The sequence below is a fragment of the Cupressus sempervirens genome, chromosome 7, assembly GCF_028749045.1.
Source record: "Cupressus sempervirens isolate cs-2001-9-10 chromosome 7, ASM2874904v1, whole genome shotgun sequence".
Taxonomy (NCBI): Eukaryota; Viridiplantae; Streptophyta; class Pinopsida; order Cupressales; family Cupressaceae; genus Cupressus; species Cupressus sempervirens.
In genome coordinates this window covers 617,640,423-617,657,821 of record NC_143124.1, presented here as the reverse complement: position 1 = coordinate 617,657,821, position 17,399 = coordinate 617,640,423, and the positions used below count along the sequence as shown (strand labels likewise).

Genomic DNA, 17,399 nt, shown 5'->3' with positions numbered 1-17,399 from the left:
ACAGGCAAAAAAATCTCAGCCACATATACTGCATAGAAAGCTAGAAAACCAATAGCAGCCCATTTTATTGTATATAATATTACTTGCATCACAGACACATAAAATAGAGTTGCATAAAATAGCTTATCCCATCAAAAAACAGTACATGTAAACAAACAACTGAAGCTTTCAAGCTTTGCAATTGAGGACATTGTATATGTAGTTGCCTGAATTTTGACATGTTCGGTTTATGCAATTCAACGACAATCCATGATAGCAGAAAAATGGAGATCGATCCAATAATATTTAGATGAGGCAAAGAAAAATAAGTCAATTATAGGTTTGATATTTGTGTTTTTAAAACTCAACCTGCTCTTATTACAATTGTTTCCGGCAGGAAAAAAAACAGAACATTACTTTCACATTAAAATATGTATTTGATAACTGTTTATCCATTATTCGCATAAGTTTACAAAAATAAAAGGTAGAACACAATTCTTACTGGCTCAAGAGTTGTCCAGCAAATGGCAGAGAATGGTACATCACGAGCTAGCTGAGCTCCAACTCCAGTCCATAACACCCGCAATCCTTGAACTGTCCTTAATCAACAAATACACATCTTAGAAGTAATTTAAACCGATTGCCTCATTTTCTGTCAAAAGCATTTTGGTTGCTGCAACCACTTTAAAATATTTTCAAATAGAGCTAAACATTAGATTAGCAGACCATTTTCCAAATCATCAATAAATTGCAGGACATGTAGGTATTTTCCTCCTTTAAATCTTCCTCTTGCTTTTTCAATGTAGTAATAGAAATTTACAAACAATTTCTACATAAACAATAATGCATGCTGAGCTTGATATTGAAGGGAATTCGCCAATTTTCTTCCAAACACAAAAGCAAGAAGATCTAAAAAAATCTTTAGAAGATGACTTGTACTCACAAGTTACAGCCATAAATGATGTTAATATACAACATATGTTATGTCCCAAATGGGGCTTTGCTGGATTTAGCCTAAAATTCCCAACTAGGGGTTGGACTGCACATGGGAATGGCCATTTGTAGAGTTCCTTACTAGGAGGCTACCAATTCCCAATGATTAACACACATCACAATGCATTTAAATTAGATGGAATTAGAAGCAACACTGATTCATAATATATACTTAAGCCCTAATTTCTTACTTCTCTCCTAATAAATAACCTTAAGAAGGATGAAGATTCTGATTTACTTTTCCTTGGGGCACTTAAGAAACAAGCTACAAGTATGCTACCTCAAGTTTTCATGGAACACGTGCATTCCTATCTTAGGACCTCTCCTCAAAGATTTGTGGTATATGTCCTTACCCCATCTTGGGAGTTTCCTCCTACATTCTGAGGTATCACTCCATCTCTCCCAAACAAAACCAAACTATGCTCTTCATTTAGGATATATATATGTGTGTGTGTGTGTGTGCGCGCGCGCTTGACAAAACCTAACCATAAAGGCCAAGACCTGAATAATTTTATTAATCAATGGAAAACAGTACAACCTTCGTTCACTGCCGGCAATGGTAAGAAAGAACAGAGAAAAGAAAACCTCCAGGCTTGCCCAGGACTTATTCAGTCAAGAAGTATACAAACAAAAGTTGCAAATTACAATTTAGCTTTCCACCTTGGACAAGCGGTCAATTTGAGTTAATAAACATTGGTTGTTATTACATGTCCAATAAATTGTAAATTGATAAATAATGAATTTATAGATCTTACTCGCCCTTATGAGGACGTTACATTTGGCCCTTCCAAGATCCTCTTGATGTTTACACGAGGACATACATTGTTTAAAGGAAGAATAAAGTATCGAGAAGAGTCTTCTCATCCATGCAGAAAAACTCAACCAAGAATGCTCATACCAAAACCATACTGCAAATCATACCAAAACCCACCACTTGACCAAGAGTTAGCAGAAAATAGGAGAAAATCAATTACTTTACCAAGAACAAAAGTACTAAGAATGAGGATAAAATCACTTCCTACTAGAGCCAAGAGACATACTAATTAATAAAATGAAAACCCAGAATTTTGAGTTTAATACAATTGTCCATTTTCATCTGTTCTGCAAAAGATCAAACTTTTGCATTTAAAAGTCTCATGGAGTTTCTGTCCATTCTCACAATAAACGATAAACCATTAGATCTCAGCAAATTAGTGTTTACCCCAATTTGATATTAAATGCAGATTAGCCAAATCTAAGATTAAAGAGCAGGCATAACCCATGATTAGACTATGTAATTCAAATACCACAGGAGAGTATCTGGCTACCCAACCCAAGTTCAGTGAGACATAAAGATTATCCAGCAACTGATTTAATGATTAGGAAGATGAATACTAATCTGCAGGTAGCGATATAAACCATTAATCATCTTTCATTTTAATATAGATTCATAAAAGCCTTCCCAAAGGTGTCCTACCGACGTTGATGAACCTATAATAAACCAAATAAATAGCTAACAGATATAGCATTAAAAGATGAGATTCTTCTCTACGTTGCGGCCCAAGCCGAGAATAACTCAACGAAATAAAGCATCATATCACTTAAAATCCTAGAATAATAGAATTAGATAACCTAGTGATCAATATAACAAATAACCGAGAAATCTAAGCCCTCTATTCATCCAATAGATATGATTCTCAAGTCGGCCTTGGGAGGCTCTATATCAAAGGGCAAATCGTGAGCTCCTCAGTTGTGCCTGGTTTTTGGAGATGGAACCCACTATTGGGCTCTATGGCTCCTAGCTGGATGTTTTGTTTTTGTTGTTGATAGGCTTTTCTGTCACCTTGGTTACTTCTTTTCTTGGGGGGTAACCGGATCCTTCTTAGTCTGTTGTTTCTTTGTAACAGTGCTTATTGAAAATCTCTAGCTTTGTACAAGGTTTCAGGCACCCTTCAAAACCTGTTTTCCTTAATCAAAAACAAATAACCGAGAATGATTAGACATATAAGATGAATATAATATATATCACAGTATTAATTCATAACAGAATGTTTTAGCAATTATCTTGTTCAGAGAAGTCTAATGCTTATCGAATTAAAGATTGGGATTATCGACAATATCTCCAAAACCAAACCAAACTAAAACCTCAGGGTAAATACACAGACCATTATCTATCTATCTAAATACATTCAAAAAACCAATAAACGAGAGAGCAGCTGCCCGTTTCCCTTCAACCCGTGAAACGAACAGCCTCCCTTAAATCTCCTGTGGCTTCAGCCAAAGCCCTATTGTTGGCAATGCCTTCCTCCTCAAAGTAAGTTTCCAACCAATTTTCCTCCACCTGGACCAAAATTTCAAGAAACATCATTAAAATTTTCATATTCCTCTCAATAACTTCCTGATGTGCCCAAAAGCCTTCCAAATACTCCGAAAACACGATTGGCTATGTTGGGACAGGTCGGTTTCTCAACATGAGTAAGTTGTAGTTGTCCGCTCTAGGAATCGTAAAATCATTCCTAATGTTGATCAAGACTCTATCCAAATCTTCCAAAATCTCCTCTATAAACAACTCTCTGCAAAGCTTGGCTATCATGTCCCTATTATTAAAGATGTGCATAGCTATGGCAATAAACATTGCGGGAATATCAAGGTTAGCCCTAAAGTAGTCCCTGCAATTTACAAACTGCCCTCCGAAGCTATTCAAGACAGCCTGCCAAATAACCCTATTCTTCAGAGAGATAATCTAATGGATACAGTCCAGAGTAATGGGGGTATCAATGGCCATTTGCAAGAGCTCCTGTGCTTGATGGGGGTCTGCAATTTAAAAACTGCCCTCCCAAGCTATTCAAGACAGCCTGCCAAATAACCCTATTCTTCAGAGAGATAATCTGATGGATACAGTCCAGAGTAATGGGGGTATCAATGGCCATTTGCCAGAGCTCCTGTGCTTGATGGGCGTCTGCAATTTACAAACTGCCATCCCAAGCTATTCAAGACAGCCTACCAGATAACCCTATTCTTCAGAGAGATAATCTGATGGATACAGTCCAGAGTAATGGGGGTATCAATAGCCATTTGCCAGAGCTCCTACACTTGGTGGGTGTCTCCATACTACAATGACTCAAGTGAAGGGGGATGAAGCCACGGGTGGATTAAATAGAGGAGAGTAATCATAAGACCATCAAGTCCTTACAAGAGGAGTTACTGCTATAACATATCAGCTTTATGGAAAAAATAATCTTGAAGAGAGTGGTCGAGAGGTAGAAAAGACATATGATCAGATGTAAAGGACACCACAGTTATGGAAAGGACAGCAGTTAAATTGGAATGAGATCCAACAAAATCCATCATAATAATGATTATAGAGATGGGCACTCTTGGTTCCCAAAACCGCAGATTGGAATCCTACGAGTCTTGCCAACTCGATGCCAAGATATCCAACCGGTTATAGCCAACTTGATGGGATTGATCGATGCGAACAAAATCCCCTGTGCTTCTGGCTCTGCAAGGCCAAGGTGGATCCACCTAATCCTGGACAACAACCTTAAATCCAAGATGCTTAAAGCAGATTAATTAGAATGCAAATGTATTGAAAGTTTTCCTAATGGCAAGAATTATAGAAAAACTTTAAACTTGAAAATTATGAATTAATAAATAAATGTGATAATGTTTTAAATAAAGAATGAACACAACAAATGAATATATTAATTCCTCAATGGAAAGAAATGAAACAGTTGTCAACATATGGATTATGAATCAAGAGTAATATAAAGACCAATGCTTAATTAAATGGGCAATCAGAGTCAATATTATAAGTTGAAATGTACAACTTTATAAAGTTTGATGTATTTTAATTTAAACTATAAACAATTTTAACAATTCAAACACGACGGATCAATTATATGGATGCAATTTTAAACTAGTCTAGCATGCACTTTAACTCCTGTGATATGGAGACAAACTAGACATAAATACAGAAATAATTAAATATTTCACAATATTTATTTTTAACGAGTTTAAAATGCAATAATGACCTAGTCCACTTGTTCAAACATTAAAATATTTATAGAATTTTAAAAATAATTATAACGGACACAACTTAATAATATTTTAAACCCTAATCAAATTAAAAAAATAGATACGCTTACAGATTATGCCTGAAATAGAAATTGCACATAGAGACACTCCTTATAGATGATCCATCCAATGCATTTCAATTCCGGAATCGCATATGAATTTTCTCAGTAATCCAAAATCCACAAGCTTAGTTCAAAAATTCATTCCTTTACCAATGAAGGAATATAATATATTAATGTGCATAAGATATCCAAAAAAATTATATGAATATGAATTGCCTATCTTTTGATTTTTCATCTCATATTTATAAAGGATGAAGGAGCATTATTAACCATCGCACCCTTTTGTAACAAATAACCGATCATATAATTTTAATATAATTTTGATTGATAATGATCGGTTTTTCATGTTTTCCACTTATTATATGATGGCCAAATCAAATTTGATAGTTGCTAGAGGAAACTGAATCACTCAAGCTCTATATCCACACAGGCTTCATTGCACACCTTAGCTTCTTCCGGATGATGATAAGCTTTCCAAGTGTATACTTCTGGGCATTTGAGTGCAGGAATACACGGATGGGGTGACCTTTGGAGGCATGTATGTGTCAAACTTGGCTTGTTTGTCATTCCAGGCTTTCTTCTGCTTTCCTCCTAATTTGTCATTCATCAGCGAAGACATTCCTCCTGTGTCCATACTCACACTTTGCCCACGCATTTTACATACTTGCCACAAATATAGAGTGTTGTAAGTAAAATATATAGATAATAATTGATAGGAAAAAATACCAAAATCGTCGTGGAAAACGCTAATGCTAAGGAGAACAAAAACGCTTCAATTAATGGCTCGCTTATCCATTTGTCATCTTTGCATGATGTAAAACATTCCTTCTGCAATGGGGAGACCAGTCCAAGCGCTTGATTATATGGAATCTATTTTCAAACTTTTGATGCCCAAAAACATCTCAGCCAATTATCCTTAATACACATCATAGACTGATCGTTTGATGGATCAGATAACCATAGATTTTCATCGTTGGTTCAGGAAACCTGATAAATTTCATTGAGTATCTACTGTTTGATGTCCATATTGTATTGCTCTTCATTTCAGACTGTGGTTGCAGTATCCTTTACTACCTTTGCCGAGTATCATTAGGTTCAATTAGTGCCGTGCTCTTAAGGTTATGTGTTCGCTGTATGAAAACAATCTGTTCATGATCTTAGGTCTTTTGACTGTAATCATGCATGATGAATCATAGAACTTAAGCGCTCTGTGCATATCAGTCTATCTCCAATAAGTTCGCTGAACCTTTTCAAGTACTCCACTGTCATAATGAGACTTATATTCTTTGCTTTGATCTCAACATATATAATCATGTACTGTTCCTCTGTATAGGGCTGTGCATATTTCTTCTTTTTCATCATCTTATTCACACAATGCTTAGAAACAGTTTTGGAATACTTAATATGAATTATTAACTTCCGTATTATGATGAATGTCTAATATGTTGCTTACAGCAACCATATCCCAAACATGGATTATAAATACTTGCACTTGTCTACCTTCAACAGTGATAGAGTTACTGCTTCTTATGTGGTTATATAATACTCAATGATATATCTGTGACTATATCCTTTAGTAAATTCTGCCAAACAATTTCATATACTCGACAGGGAGCCATGGGCTGGGTTACTGATGCTCTTCAAATTATCCATGAGCCTCTTCTTTTGTATACATGACCCCGTATATGTCTGCCAGGAACGTGATTTGTATAAAAATGCTAAATGTTTTTGTCAGTCCCAACAAGCATTTGATTAAGACTTGGTCTGAAATCCTTAGGACAAGATATTTCCTTGAAGAGAATATATATTTCACTGACTGAGTAAATCATATCTCCAATATGCTGATCTCTATATGCTGTAAAATATTTTACCATTTTCTGAGTGTATCCATGTATCACTATTTCTATGTAGTCATTATGCAAGCTGCAGATGCTTTACTCACCTTTGCCAATAGTATTATTTCAATTTATATTCATAGTATTTCAACAAGTTTGGCAAATTGAAGGTAATTTCCACTTCATTCAAACAGTGAATTTGGCTCCTCGTACTTTCAACATTGGTAATGGGTACCTTAGTAATCTTGTTCGTGCTTAGCATTCCTTTGATATATCAATTTTCAACATCATTTCACAAATGGAGACCTAAATTTTTAGACTCCATCAGGCACCACAGATTAAATGAGTGTCGTAAAGAGAGGGGTAGCCAAAGAATTAACACGAAATGAATGCGGCTAAGGTTGCAAATAATAAGTAAACATGTTCCAAACCAAGGAAAATTCATGAGCTAAAGAATATATAACAATTATTAAATTAATTGATGAGATAACAAGATGCTAATGTGATAACTAAACTATGATGGGTGAGGAAGATCCAAGTCGATGGGTCATAGTTTTAATATAATTTTAAAGATTAAGAAGGATATAATCTATACTATGTGAGCCCATATTAAAGAAAAGAACCCGACCTTAGCTTAAACAAAACAAATTCACAAAGTTAAGAGGTCAAGCCTTTAGGATGAATGGATACCTATGTTTCCCCGAGTTTCTGAGACAGGTACGGCAGGGTACAGCAGGACAGGTTTCTGGGACAAGCAAAACTTTTGCCGATTTTGGGGACGGGGGGAGACGGCAAATGGGGATGGCTATATAACAATAGGGAAAATTAAATATTTAGAGAAATTTAAAATATTTATATAAAAACATGGATAAAGCATGTACTTATACATAATAGAACCTTAAAATATAAGAATCAGCAGAATTCATATGCCAAATTTGTCTTACTTTGAAAATCAAAGTCTAATTTGTTCTAGAAGTCTAAGTCTAGTCCCCTAGGTGTCCCCAAGTCTCCAAGACAGTTCCAGGACAGGGACGGCTGAAAACATACCTGGGACGCATCTTCGGGTAACACAAACAGATACCCATTCACCCCTTTATTTGCCAATTTGTCTGCTTTTCCATTTCCTTCCCTATATATGTGTGGTTAATGTTTTGAGGATCTAGTAAAGTGAATAGCTCTTGTTAACAAGGCTTCAAGTCTCCAATTGGGCATGCATTGCTTTCCCAAAGCATTGATGATAATAGCAGAGTCCCCTTCGATTTCCAAGTTTTCAACTGCGATCTTAGAACAAAGCCATGAGCCTTCAAATAGAGTTGTAAGTTTACCCTCATTGTTAGAAACCAAACCAATGGGTTAAGCTAAGTTTGCTACTTCCATTCCATCATTGTTACGGATGCAACATCCAATCCCTACAATGGCCAAGTTCCCTCTAGAAGCCCCGTAAAAGATGAGCTTATACCACCTAGCTTCTGGGGGTCTCCAAACACATGCCAGTGATTTTTGTGTGCTAACTTCCCCCCCTTGACCAAAAAACGGAGGGATATTTTAAACCAAGCCATTGTTTCTCATCTCCCAGGGATCATAGTTCTTTCGAAATTACTGACTTTAAACATTTTAATATTTTAAGGTTTCAATGATTAAAACTTCCATTTTAATAGTAAGTTGATCCCATCCTATTTACATTTTTTTAAAAATTCTCCTATTCCTTTCTTTCCATAGCTCCCAAATAATATCCGAAGGAGAAATTATTCATAAAGCTTTGAATATACATTTATGTTTAAGAATAGGCCAAGATTGAATCATACTAAGCATAGTGTTAGGCAATACAAGCCTAATGCCCAAATTGCCAAGCAACCATTGCCAACATCAATTTGAGTAATCACATCCTTATAGGATGTGGTCAATATCTTCTTCAGTATTTTCATACAAGGAGCATCTGCTTGGCCCCTTATATCCCAAGTTTCTGAATTTATCAAAGGTTAAAATCCTGTTCTAAAGAGAAAGCCATGATAATAAACCTACTTTAGGGATACATAAGTTGTCCCAACAAAGTAGTTGAGGAATGTTGACTTTAGGATAAATTTTTTTCTTGCCAAGATTGTTGCAGTCTTCCTTTGAGTTATGATTCCCAGTTTTTGAACCATCCCATATAGGCTCATCTTTTCTTTGAGTGAAGGAGATCTTGCGTTCACCCAGGATCTTGTCTAGGGCACTCATCTCCTCAGCATGTCAAAAGTGGAAAAGGATCTCCATTTCCAGCCTTCTAATAATCCTTCATCTACTAAAATGTAATCTTCAATATAGATGCCCAAGTGGGCTTCCAAAATGAATCTTGTAGTTTCTAGGTTAGTTATTTCAACAATGTTTTTATAGTGCCCCCCACCACCACCGCGCCCCCCCCCCCCCCCCCCCCCGCCCCCCCCCCTGAATGAGTCCAAAAAGGGGCCTGATGCCCATCCCCAGGACTCCAAGTTAACTAATCTTGAATAATATAATTGCAGTCCAACATAACATTCCAAATCCTAGATCCTCTTGGAGGGTTCCTAATTCTAGAAATTCCAACCAGATCCAGGTTTTTTAAGTAATTTTTATTAAGAATCCTAGCCCATTTTAAAGTGGGGAATTTTAAACATTCTCCAGACTAATTTTGCTCCCAGAACCATCACTTGGTCTCTAATATTTTTTATACCAAAACCACCCTCCTCATAGGGTCTGCAAATATTATCCCAAGCTAGAAGAGAAAGTTTTTGTTTGCTCTTGAATCCTTGCAAAAAGAAGTTCCTTAATAGTTTATTCAAGAGCTCCCATTATTTGGTAGAGAGGTAAATAGCATAAAGTTGTTAGATTGGCATTTCTGAAATGGTTGACTTAAACATTGTAATTCTTCCTGCAGAGGAAAGCCGTCTACCCGTCCAAGATTCAGTTCTCCTTCTAACATTTTAAGGCACCCCATCTCATAAAGAGGAGCAATTGCAAATGTCCAGAGGCAACCCTAAGTATTCACAGGGGAGACTGCTCAGTTTAAAGTTTAGGACCCTACATATATCCTCAGATTCTTTAGAAATATTGAAGAAGAAAATTTCAGATGTTTTCCTTATTAATCTCCTACCCCAAGGCAAGCGTATAATTGTTCAATACATCCTTAAAAGTTCTAGCTTCCTAAATGTTAGGTTGGCCATAAAGCATAATATCATCTGTTAAAGTGTAGCTTCAGTAAAAGTGAAGTACACTAAGTATATGATTTTGTGTGTGTGTGTGTGTATCTATACATATATATACCTCAGCAGTTTATATATATATATATATATATTGATCTCTTAAATAATATCAAAACCGTACGTATCGGGCATGATTTATATTCCATGCAAACAAACGATAGGTTGGAATTTAGTCAGTCCATGACCCTACATGGCCATGACTCATAAGTAAAATTGTCACTGAGATACGTACCAATCTAAGTGGAAATATAGTTTCTCCAGTGACAATCTGCATTATTATATATATAGTTTTCTCCAGCGAAATCAGCAATCTTGTTTATGTTATTAAATACATCAGCTTACTGTACACAAACAGTTCAAAGGTAATCAACAGACAAGGTTCAGTTATACTGAGATTTATGAGAATCAAATTTATAATCAGAACTCAAGGTTGATTACTTAATACATCTGATTAGTATTAGTACTCTGAACTCAGTTATAATATATCAGGAAAGACAAGTTCATGAGATTTATGAGAATCAAATTTATAATCAGAACTCAAGGTTGAATACTTAATACATCTGATTAGTATTAGTACTCTGAAGTCTGAACTCAGTTATAATATATCAGGAAAGACAAGTTCAATATACCTATTCTCTCTATCAGAGATCCTTAAACTTTACATGGTATCAGAGCCATACTGATAGAAAATTTCAGTCAGTCCCATATAGATTTAAATCTATTAAATCTATAAAACTATCTTCAATCTAAGACTACAGTAAATCACATAAGACTAGAAAATAGACTTAAGGGGGCCTCCAATTTTGCATCATGGAAAATAAAAGTAATGATCATCCTTCGAGAAATGGAATTAGAAGGATACATAGAACAAGATAAGTCCATGCCAGAGAATGATCCAAACAAAACAACCTAGAAGAGACATAATAACAAAGCTATTAAAATCATTATAGATTCAATCAAAGATCACATTCTCCCTTCAATATCAAGACTCTAAACACAGCTTATGAGATGTTCACAACTATTAAGAATACATTTGAAATTAATAATACCAGTAGATTGTTGACATTAAAGCAACAATTACTATACATCAAAATGAACAATGGAGAGTCTATTACATCTTATTTCTTAAGAATCTCAGAATTAAAAGATTAACTTGTGACTATTGGAAGTCAAGTAGATGACAAAGAACTTTGCATTATAGCACTAAAAGGACTACCTTTATCTTGGAAAAATTTTATTCGTGGACTAACCTCTCAACCTAAACTTCCTAAATTTGAACAACTTAAAAACGAATGTACTCAAGTAGAATCCAGATTAATTTCATGAGGAATCAGTTTAAATCAAGAGGGAGATATTCAAGCTCTCCATGTCAATAAAGGAAAGAAAGGTAAATTCAAACGAAAAAGAAAGGAATTCAACAAAACATACAAGAAAAGAGATTGGTCAAAAGTGCAATGCTTCAAATGTGACAAATTTGTCCATACTCATAACTTCTGTCCAGAATGAAAGAAAAGTCAAGCAGCACTAGGAGAAGTCAAAGATGAAAAAGATGAAAACTTTGCATTCTACTTAGCTCTCTCAAGCGAACTAAACTCCAACAAAAATACAGGAATAATAGACAGTGGAGCATCTCATTATATCACAGGCTTTAGAGATAAATTCGAAAGCTTTGAAGGATGCTCCTCTGAAGAAGTAACTATTGGGGATAACTCTACAACTTCGGTAGAAGGTGTTGGGTCAAGTTCAATTCAAATAAAAACAGGTATCACTCTTCAACTACAGAATGTGTTGTTTGTACTTGGCATAAAAAGAAATTCGGTCTCTATCTCGAGCCTTGCAGACCAAGGATATCGAAACACATTCCAAGAAGATAAAGTATTGTCTTGGCCAAAGAACTCCAACATTAAGAATGCTATATCCATTGGATTTAGAGATGGAAGTCTGTACAAACTTTGTAACCATCAAAATCTATCTCTAAATCATGAAATCTCAAACACTAATGAAATCTAGCATAGAAGACTATGTCATCTTCATTTTCGTGCTTTATCATCCATAGGAAAAATAGTAATAGGATTACCTAGCTTAAAACCTGATCATTCCGATATTTGCAAAGGATGTGCCTTAGGTAAAAATAAAAAAGGGTCCTTTCCCAAAAGTGAACACAAATCAAAATTTGTACGTGAACTTATTCATACTGACTTATGTGGTCCTATGTCAGAAACTTCCCTAGGCAAATGTCTAGACTCTATACTATGTAATCTTTATAGGTGACTTCTCTAGGAAAGCTTGGATCTTCTTCCTTGAGCTTAAAGAATCAACCAAAGTGTTATCCAAATTCAAAGAATTTAAAGCACTAGTTGAAAACCAAATTAGAAAGAAAATCAATATATTAAGATCAAACAATGGAGGTGAATACATTTCAAAAAAATTTAAAGATTTTTGCATCTCTGTTGGGACTAAGAGGGAGTTTTCTATACCATATAATCCTCAACAAAATGGAGTCGCAAAAAGGAAAAACAGATATATTATTGAATATGCCAAAGCTATGATGCATGATCATAACCTTCACACCTCTTTCTGGGCTAAAGCTTCTAACATTGCAGTTTACATCCAAAATTGATGTCCTCACTCAATATTGGAAAATACAACTCCTGAACTAGTATTTACTGGAAACAAACCAAACTTAAGTCATCTAAGAATATTTGGGTGCCCTGTATACATTCATATCCCTAAAGAAAAGAGAACTAAACTAGAACCATCTAGAAATAAGGGCCTATTTATTGGACACAATGAATCATCCAAAGGTTACAGGATCTACGTCCCTAGACAAAGATCTATTGAAATCAGTAGAGATGTAAAATTTGAGGAAGACATTGCTTTTAACCTCTCCAAGAACATTGATGAACCATATATAGAATTAACTACTAAATTAGAAGAGTATCCTCTAGTTGAGAATGAGAGGGAGATTGATACTGGAAGTCTTGCACCTACAAGTTCCAATACAGAAAACATTGAAACCCCTAACAACAAAAAGAGACCACTTTGGGCAAGAAAAATGATAGAAGAAAATCATATAGAACCTAATGAAGTAGTCAAAGAAAACAAGAGAACAAGGAACCGTTCATGCTATGTAGCACTATTGTGCGAACTCATCAAAACAGAGCCTGCAAATGTCGAAGAAGCATCATCATGCCAACCTTGGAAAGATGAAATGATTGAAGAAATATCAATCCATACTAAAAATGATGTGTGCGATGTTGTAACAAGACCCAAAGATAAATCAGTTGTCTCTTCTAAATGGCTATTCAAAATCGAGCATGCACCAAATGGTAGTATTGAAAAATACAAAGCCAGATTTGTAGCTCGCAAATTCTCACAAAAGGAATAGATTATGAAGAAACTTTTGCTCTAGTTGCCTGTTACACTTCTATTAGAACCATCATAGCTATCGCAGCATCCAAAGGGTGGAAAATACACCAAATGGATGTTAAAATTGCATTCCTAAACAGTGAAGTTGAAGAAGTACACATCGAACAACCTAAAGGATTTATCACCCATGACAAAAATTCTTATGTAAACTGAAGAAAGCATTGTATGGTCTTAAACAAGCTTTGAGGGCATGGTACGAAAAGATAGACAGCTACCTCTCAAAATTAGGATATTCCAAAAATGAAGCTGATCCCAATATATACTACAAAATAGTTGAAGGTGATACGATTATTCTTGTACTATATGTTGATGATTTACTAATAATAGGTGAAGAACATCTTATAACAAAACGCAAACAAGAACTGACAGCAAAATTTGACATGAAAGGTCTAGGGCTTCTTCATTATTTCCTAGGTCTAGAAGTCTGGCAAAAGAAGAACTACATCTTTCTAAATCAAGGAAAATACAATATTGACATTCTGACTAAGTTTGGGATGATGGATTGCAAACCCTTAGCTACTATAGAAAAAAATCTACATAAACAGAAGAATGACAAATTTGAATCAGTACCCACTGATCCCACTCACTGCCGACAAATTATCAGAAGGTCTAGGGCTTCTTCATTATTTCCTAGGTCTAGAAGTCTGGCAAAAGAAGAACTACATCTTTCTGAATCAAGGAAAATACAATATTGACATTCTGACTAAGTTTGGGATGATGGATTGCAAACCCTTAGCTACTATAGAAAAAAATCTACATAAACAGAAGAATGACAAATTTGAATCAGTACCCACTGATCCCACTCACTGCCGACAAATTATCAGATCACTGATGTACCTAGTGAACACTTGTCCTGATATCTACTAAGTAACCTACGCCTTAAGTCAATTCACATGTGAGCCGAAGAAGATCCACCTCATGGCAGCCAAGCACATTTTACAATACTTATGTCGTACAATTGGTATGGGCCTCAAATATGATCAAGTTGAGATTAATCTTCATGGATATTCAGATTTTGATTGGGCGGGCAGCTCTATTGATCGTAAGAGCACTACAGGATGTTGTTTCAATCTCGGTTCAGCAATGATCTCTTGGTTTAGCAGAGCACAATCATCAATCGCCTTAAGCTCAACTGAAGCAAAATACAGAGCTTCTTCCATGGGAGCTAGAGAAGCAGTATCGTTAAGAAAATTGCTAGTCGGATTGTTCGAGAAACTATTGAAGCCTACAATCATCCATTGTGATAATCAAAGTTGCATTAAGTTATCAGTGAGTCCAATTTTTTACAAGCGATCTAAGCACATTGAAATACCTTATCATTACATTAGAGATATGGTAGATCAAGATGTTCTCAAGCTAGAATACTTAAGTACAAATGAGCAGATAGCAGACGTACTTACTAAACCTCTTGCCAAGCCTAAAATGGAATATTTCAGAGGCAAATTTGGTATTAAATTATAATTGTACACTAAATCAGGGTTCAGTTTTCTTTTATTTATACATATTCATTATTGATTAAAATGCCACTATCTTATAGTTGCATCAGATATGTAATGAAAGGTGATGATCTTTCATTGACATATATAAACAAAAGGTAACCATTGTAAGGTGACAATCTTACATGTGGTAAACATGTTATCTTGACAAGTTTGTGTTGTTAATCCAAATAACCGGAAGTCTTGATAACGAACATATTATGATTAGACATCATTAAGTTGTTGTCCCGAAGAGCCGGAGATCATAATACTTGTCATGATAGAGTTCATGACATTGTGATTTCGGTTATCTAATGAACTACTCCAAATCATTGTATCTAAGTATTCTAAATCAGATAACCTATTCTCCTAGTAGATATCATTGAAGATGATACCTGTGCACATATCAAGAGAATTGGGGAAACTTTTGTATCTCACTTCTCCCTCGCTAAGAGGGAGTGTTAAAGTGTAGCTTCAGTAGAAGTGAAGTACACTAAGTATATGATTTTGTGTGTGTGTGTGGTAGAGTAACGTGACTCGCCGCAAGTCGAGCGAGTCACCCGAGTCAGCGAGTCACCACCAGCCTACCAAGTCAAAATGACCCGTGACCCGGGGGCGGTGGGTCAAGTGACGTGACTCGCCTAACTTGCGGGTCACGAGCCACTTGACCCTGCCGCGGCAGCAAACGCCTAGTTGGGTTAAAATATGATACAAACAATGATTTTTTATTTTATTTTTTTTGTTCTATGTTATGCTTATAACCCTAAAGGCCTTTCATAAAACTCTATTGTGAGAAAGTGAGAGAGAGAGAGAGAGAGAGAGAGAGTGTCATTGTTTTGCAACCAACTGAAAGGAAGAGGAGAAAAACTTGCATTTGTGACATTGTAGCTTGCATTTAGATCATCAAGGAGTTTATAGGAGCTCTTCTCACTCTTCTCAAAGCATTTGAAAGAGGTAAGAGTTGATTTTTTAGATTTTGATGATTTTTTTCTCTATGCTTATGGGTTTTTTGGATGAATTTTTTTTTTGTATGTTTATGGATTTTTTTTTAACTTTAGATCTTCATAAAATACAATGCTAAAATGGTAATATTTAGTCTAAAATGTCTTATTGCAGCAACTTTTACATTTTTCCTTACTCATAATGGCTCCTGGAGGTTAAAAAACCCAAGCTCTCTAAAGGCAATAAAAAAGATGAGTGTTGGAAGTACACCATAGACTTTCCGGGTAGAGCTAGAACTCAAACAAAATGCCTATTTTGTAAAATCGTTAATAATGGGGGGATAAATAGATTGAAATACCATATTGTTGGCATACGTGGTCATGATGTTGAGCCTTGTATAGCTGCAACTGTTGAGGCTCAACGTTTTTGTTATGTTGCCTTAGAAAAATATGAACAAGAAAAGGAATTTAGAAAAAAACAATTAGCAGAGAGCTCAGATTGGTTCCATTTCCCTTCCATGCTCCTCTGGAAATGTTTCTGAGTCTAGTTTTACACCAAGCTAGGTTCAGTAGGTTGTGTTGGAGAAGGTTCTTCCCTTCCCCCTATCGTCCTAGTGCTTCTGCTAGTCATACTTTTTCTACATCTATTCCTTGCACTGCTAGTGGTGTTGTGGATGCTGCCCCTTATAGTAGTACTGGCTTTACCTTTCGTCCTAGAGTCAAAAAATCTAGGTTGGACAATTTTTTTGTACCGCGTTCCACTCCTAGTACACAACCCTCACTTAAGAGCTTGGGCTAGAATAAGGAGATCCATGAAGCTAGAATAAGAGCAATTTGCAAGTTTTGATTTTTTTGCAACATTCCATTTATAGCAGCCAGGTACTTCAACTTCATTTATATTTGAATGTTTTACGTTTTAAACTTTTAAGTTCTAAAATTTAAATTCAATTTACATTCCATTTATAGCAGCCAGGTACTTCAACTTCATTTATATTTGAATGTTTTACGTTTTAAACTTTTAAGTTTCAAAATTTAAATTCAATTTTATACTTTTAACTTGATGTTGAAAATTTGAAATATGCTAATTAAAATGTTTTTATAAATGTAAGGACTCCTTATTGGCAAGGGATAATTGATGCAGTTTCCATCTGTTGTGCAGGGTTGAAAGCCCCCAGTGCAGATGAGTTGAGTGACCCCCTCTTACTAGATATGGTTGAGGAGATGAAACTTGAGTTGGAGGACCGTAGAAGGATTTGGAGCCAAAAGGGGTGTACCATTATGACGGATAGTTGGACAGATAGGAGGAATAGGACCCTCTTAAATTTTCTTGTTTCTAGCGGAGGTAACTCATCATCCTCTACTTCTTGAAGTCTAAAATTTAATTTATTATTGAATAACGAAAATTTTGTTT

The 17,399-nt window shown here is 35.5% G+C and overlaps 1 protein-coding gene across 1 annotated transcript in view; it reads right to left on the bottom strand.

Annotated features, from left to right (window-relative positions):
• Positions 1-17,399, bottom strand: part of MTM1 (manganese tracking factor for mitochondrial SOD2) — a 75,707-nt gene that overhangs the window by 1,196 nt on the left and 57,112 nt on the right. Inside the window, exon 7 of the mRNA XM_089792265.1 lies at positions 482-573. Coding sequence (XP_089648391.1) covers positions 482-573 — 92 coding nt within the window. The remainder of the gene's footprint in view (positions 1-481; positions 574-17,399) is intronic.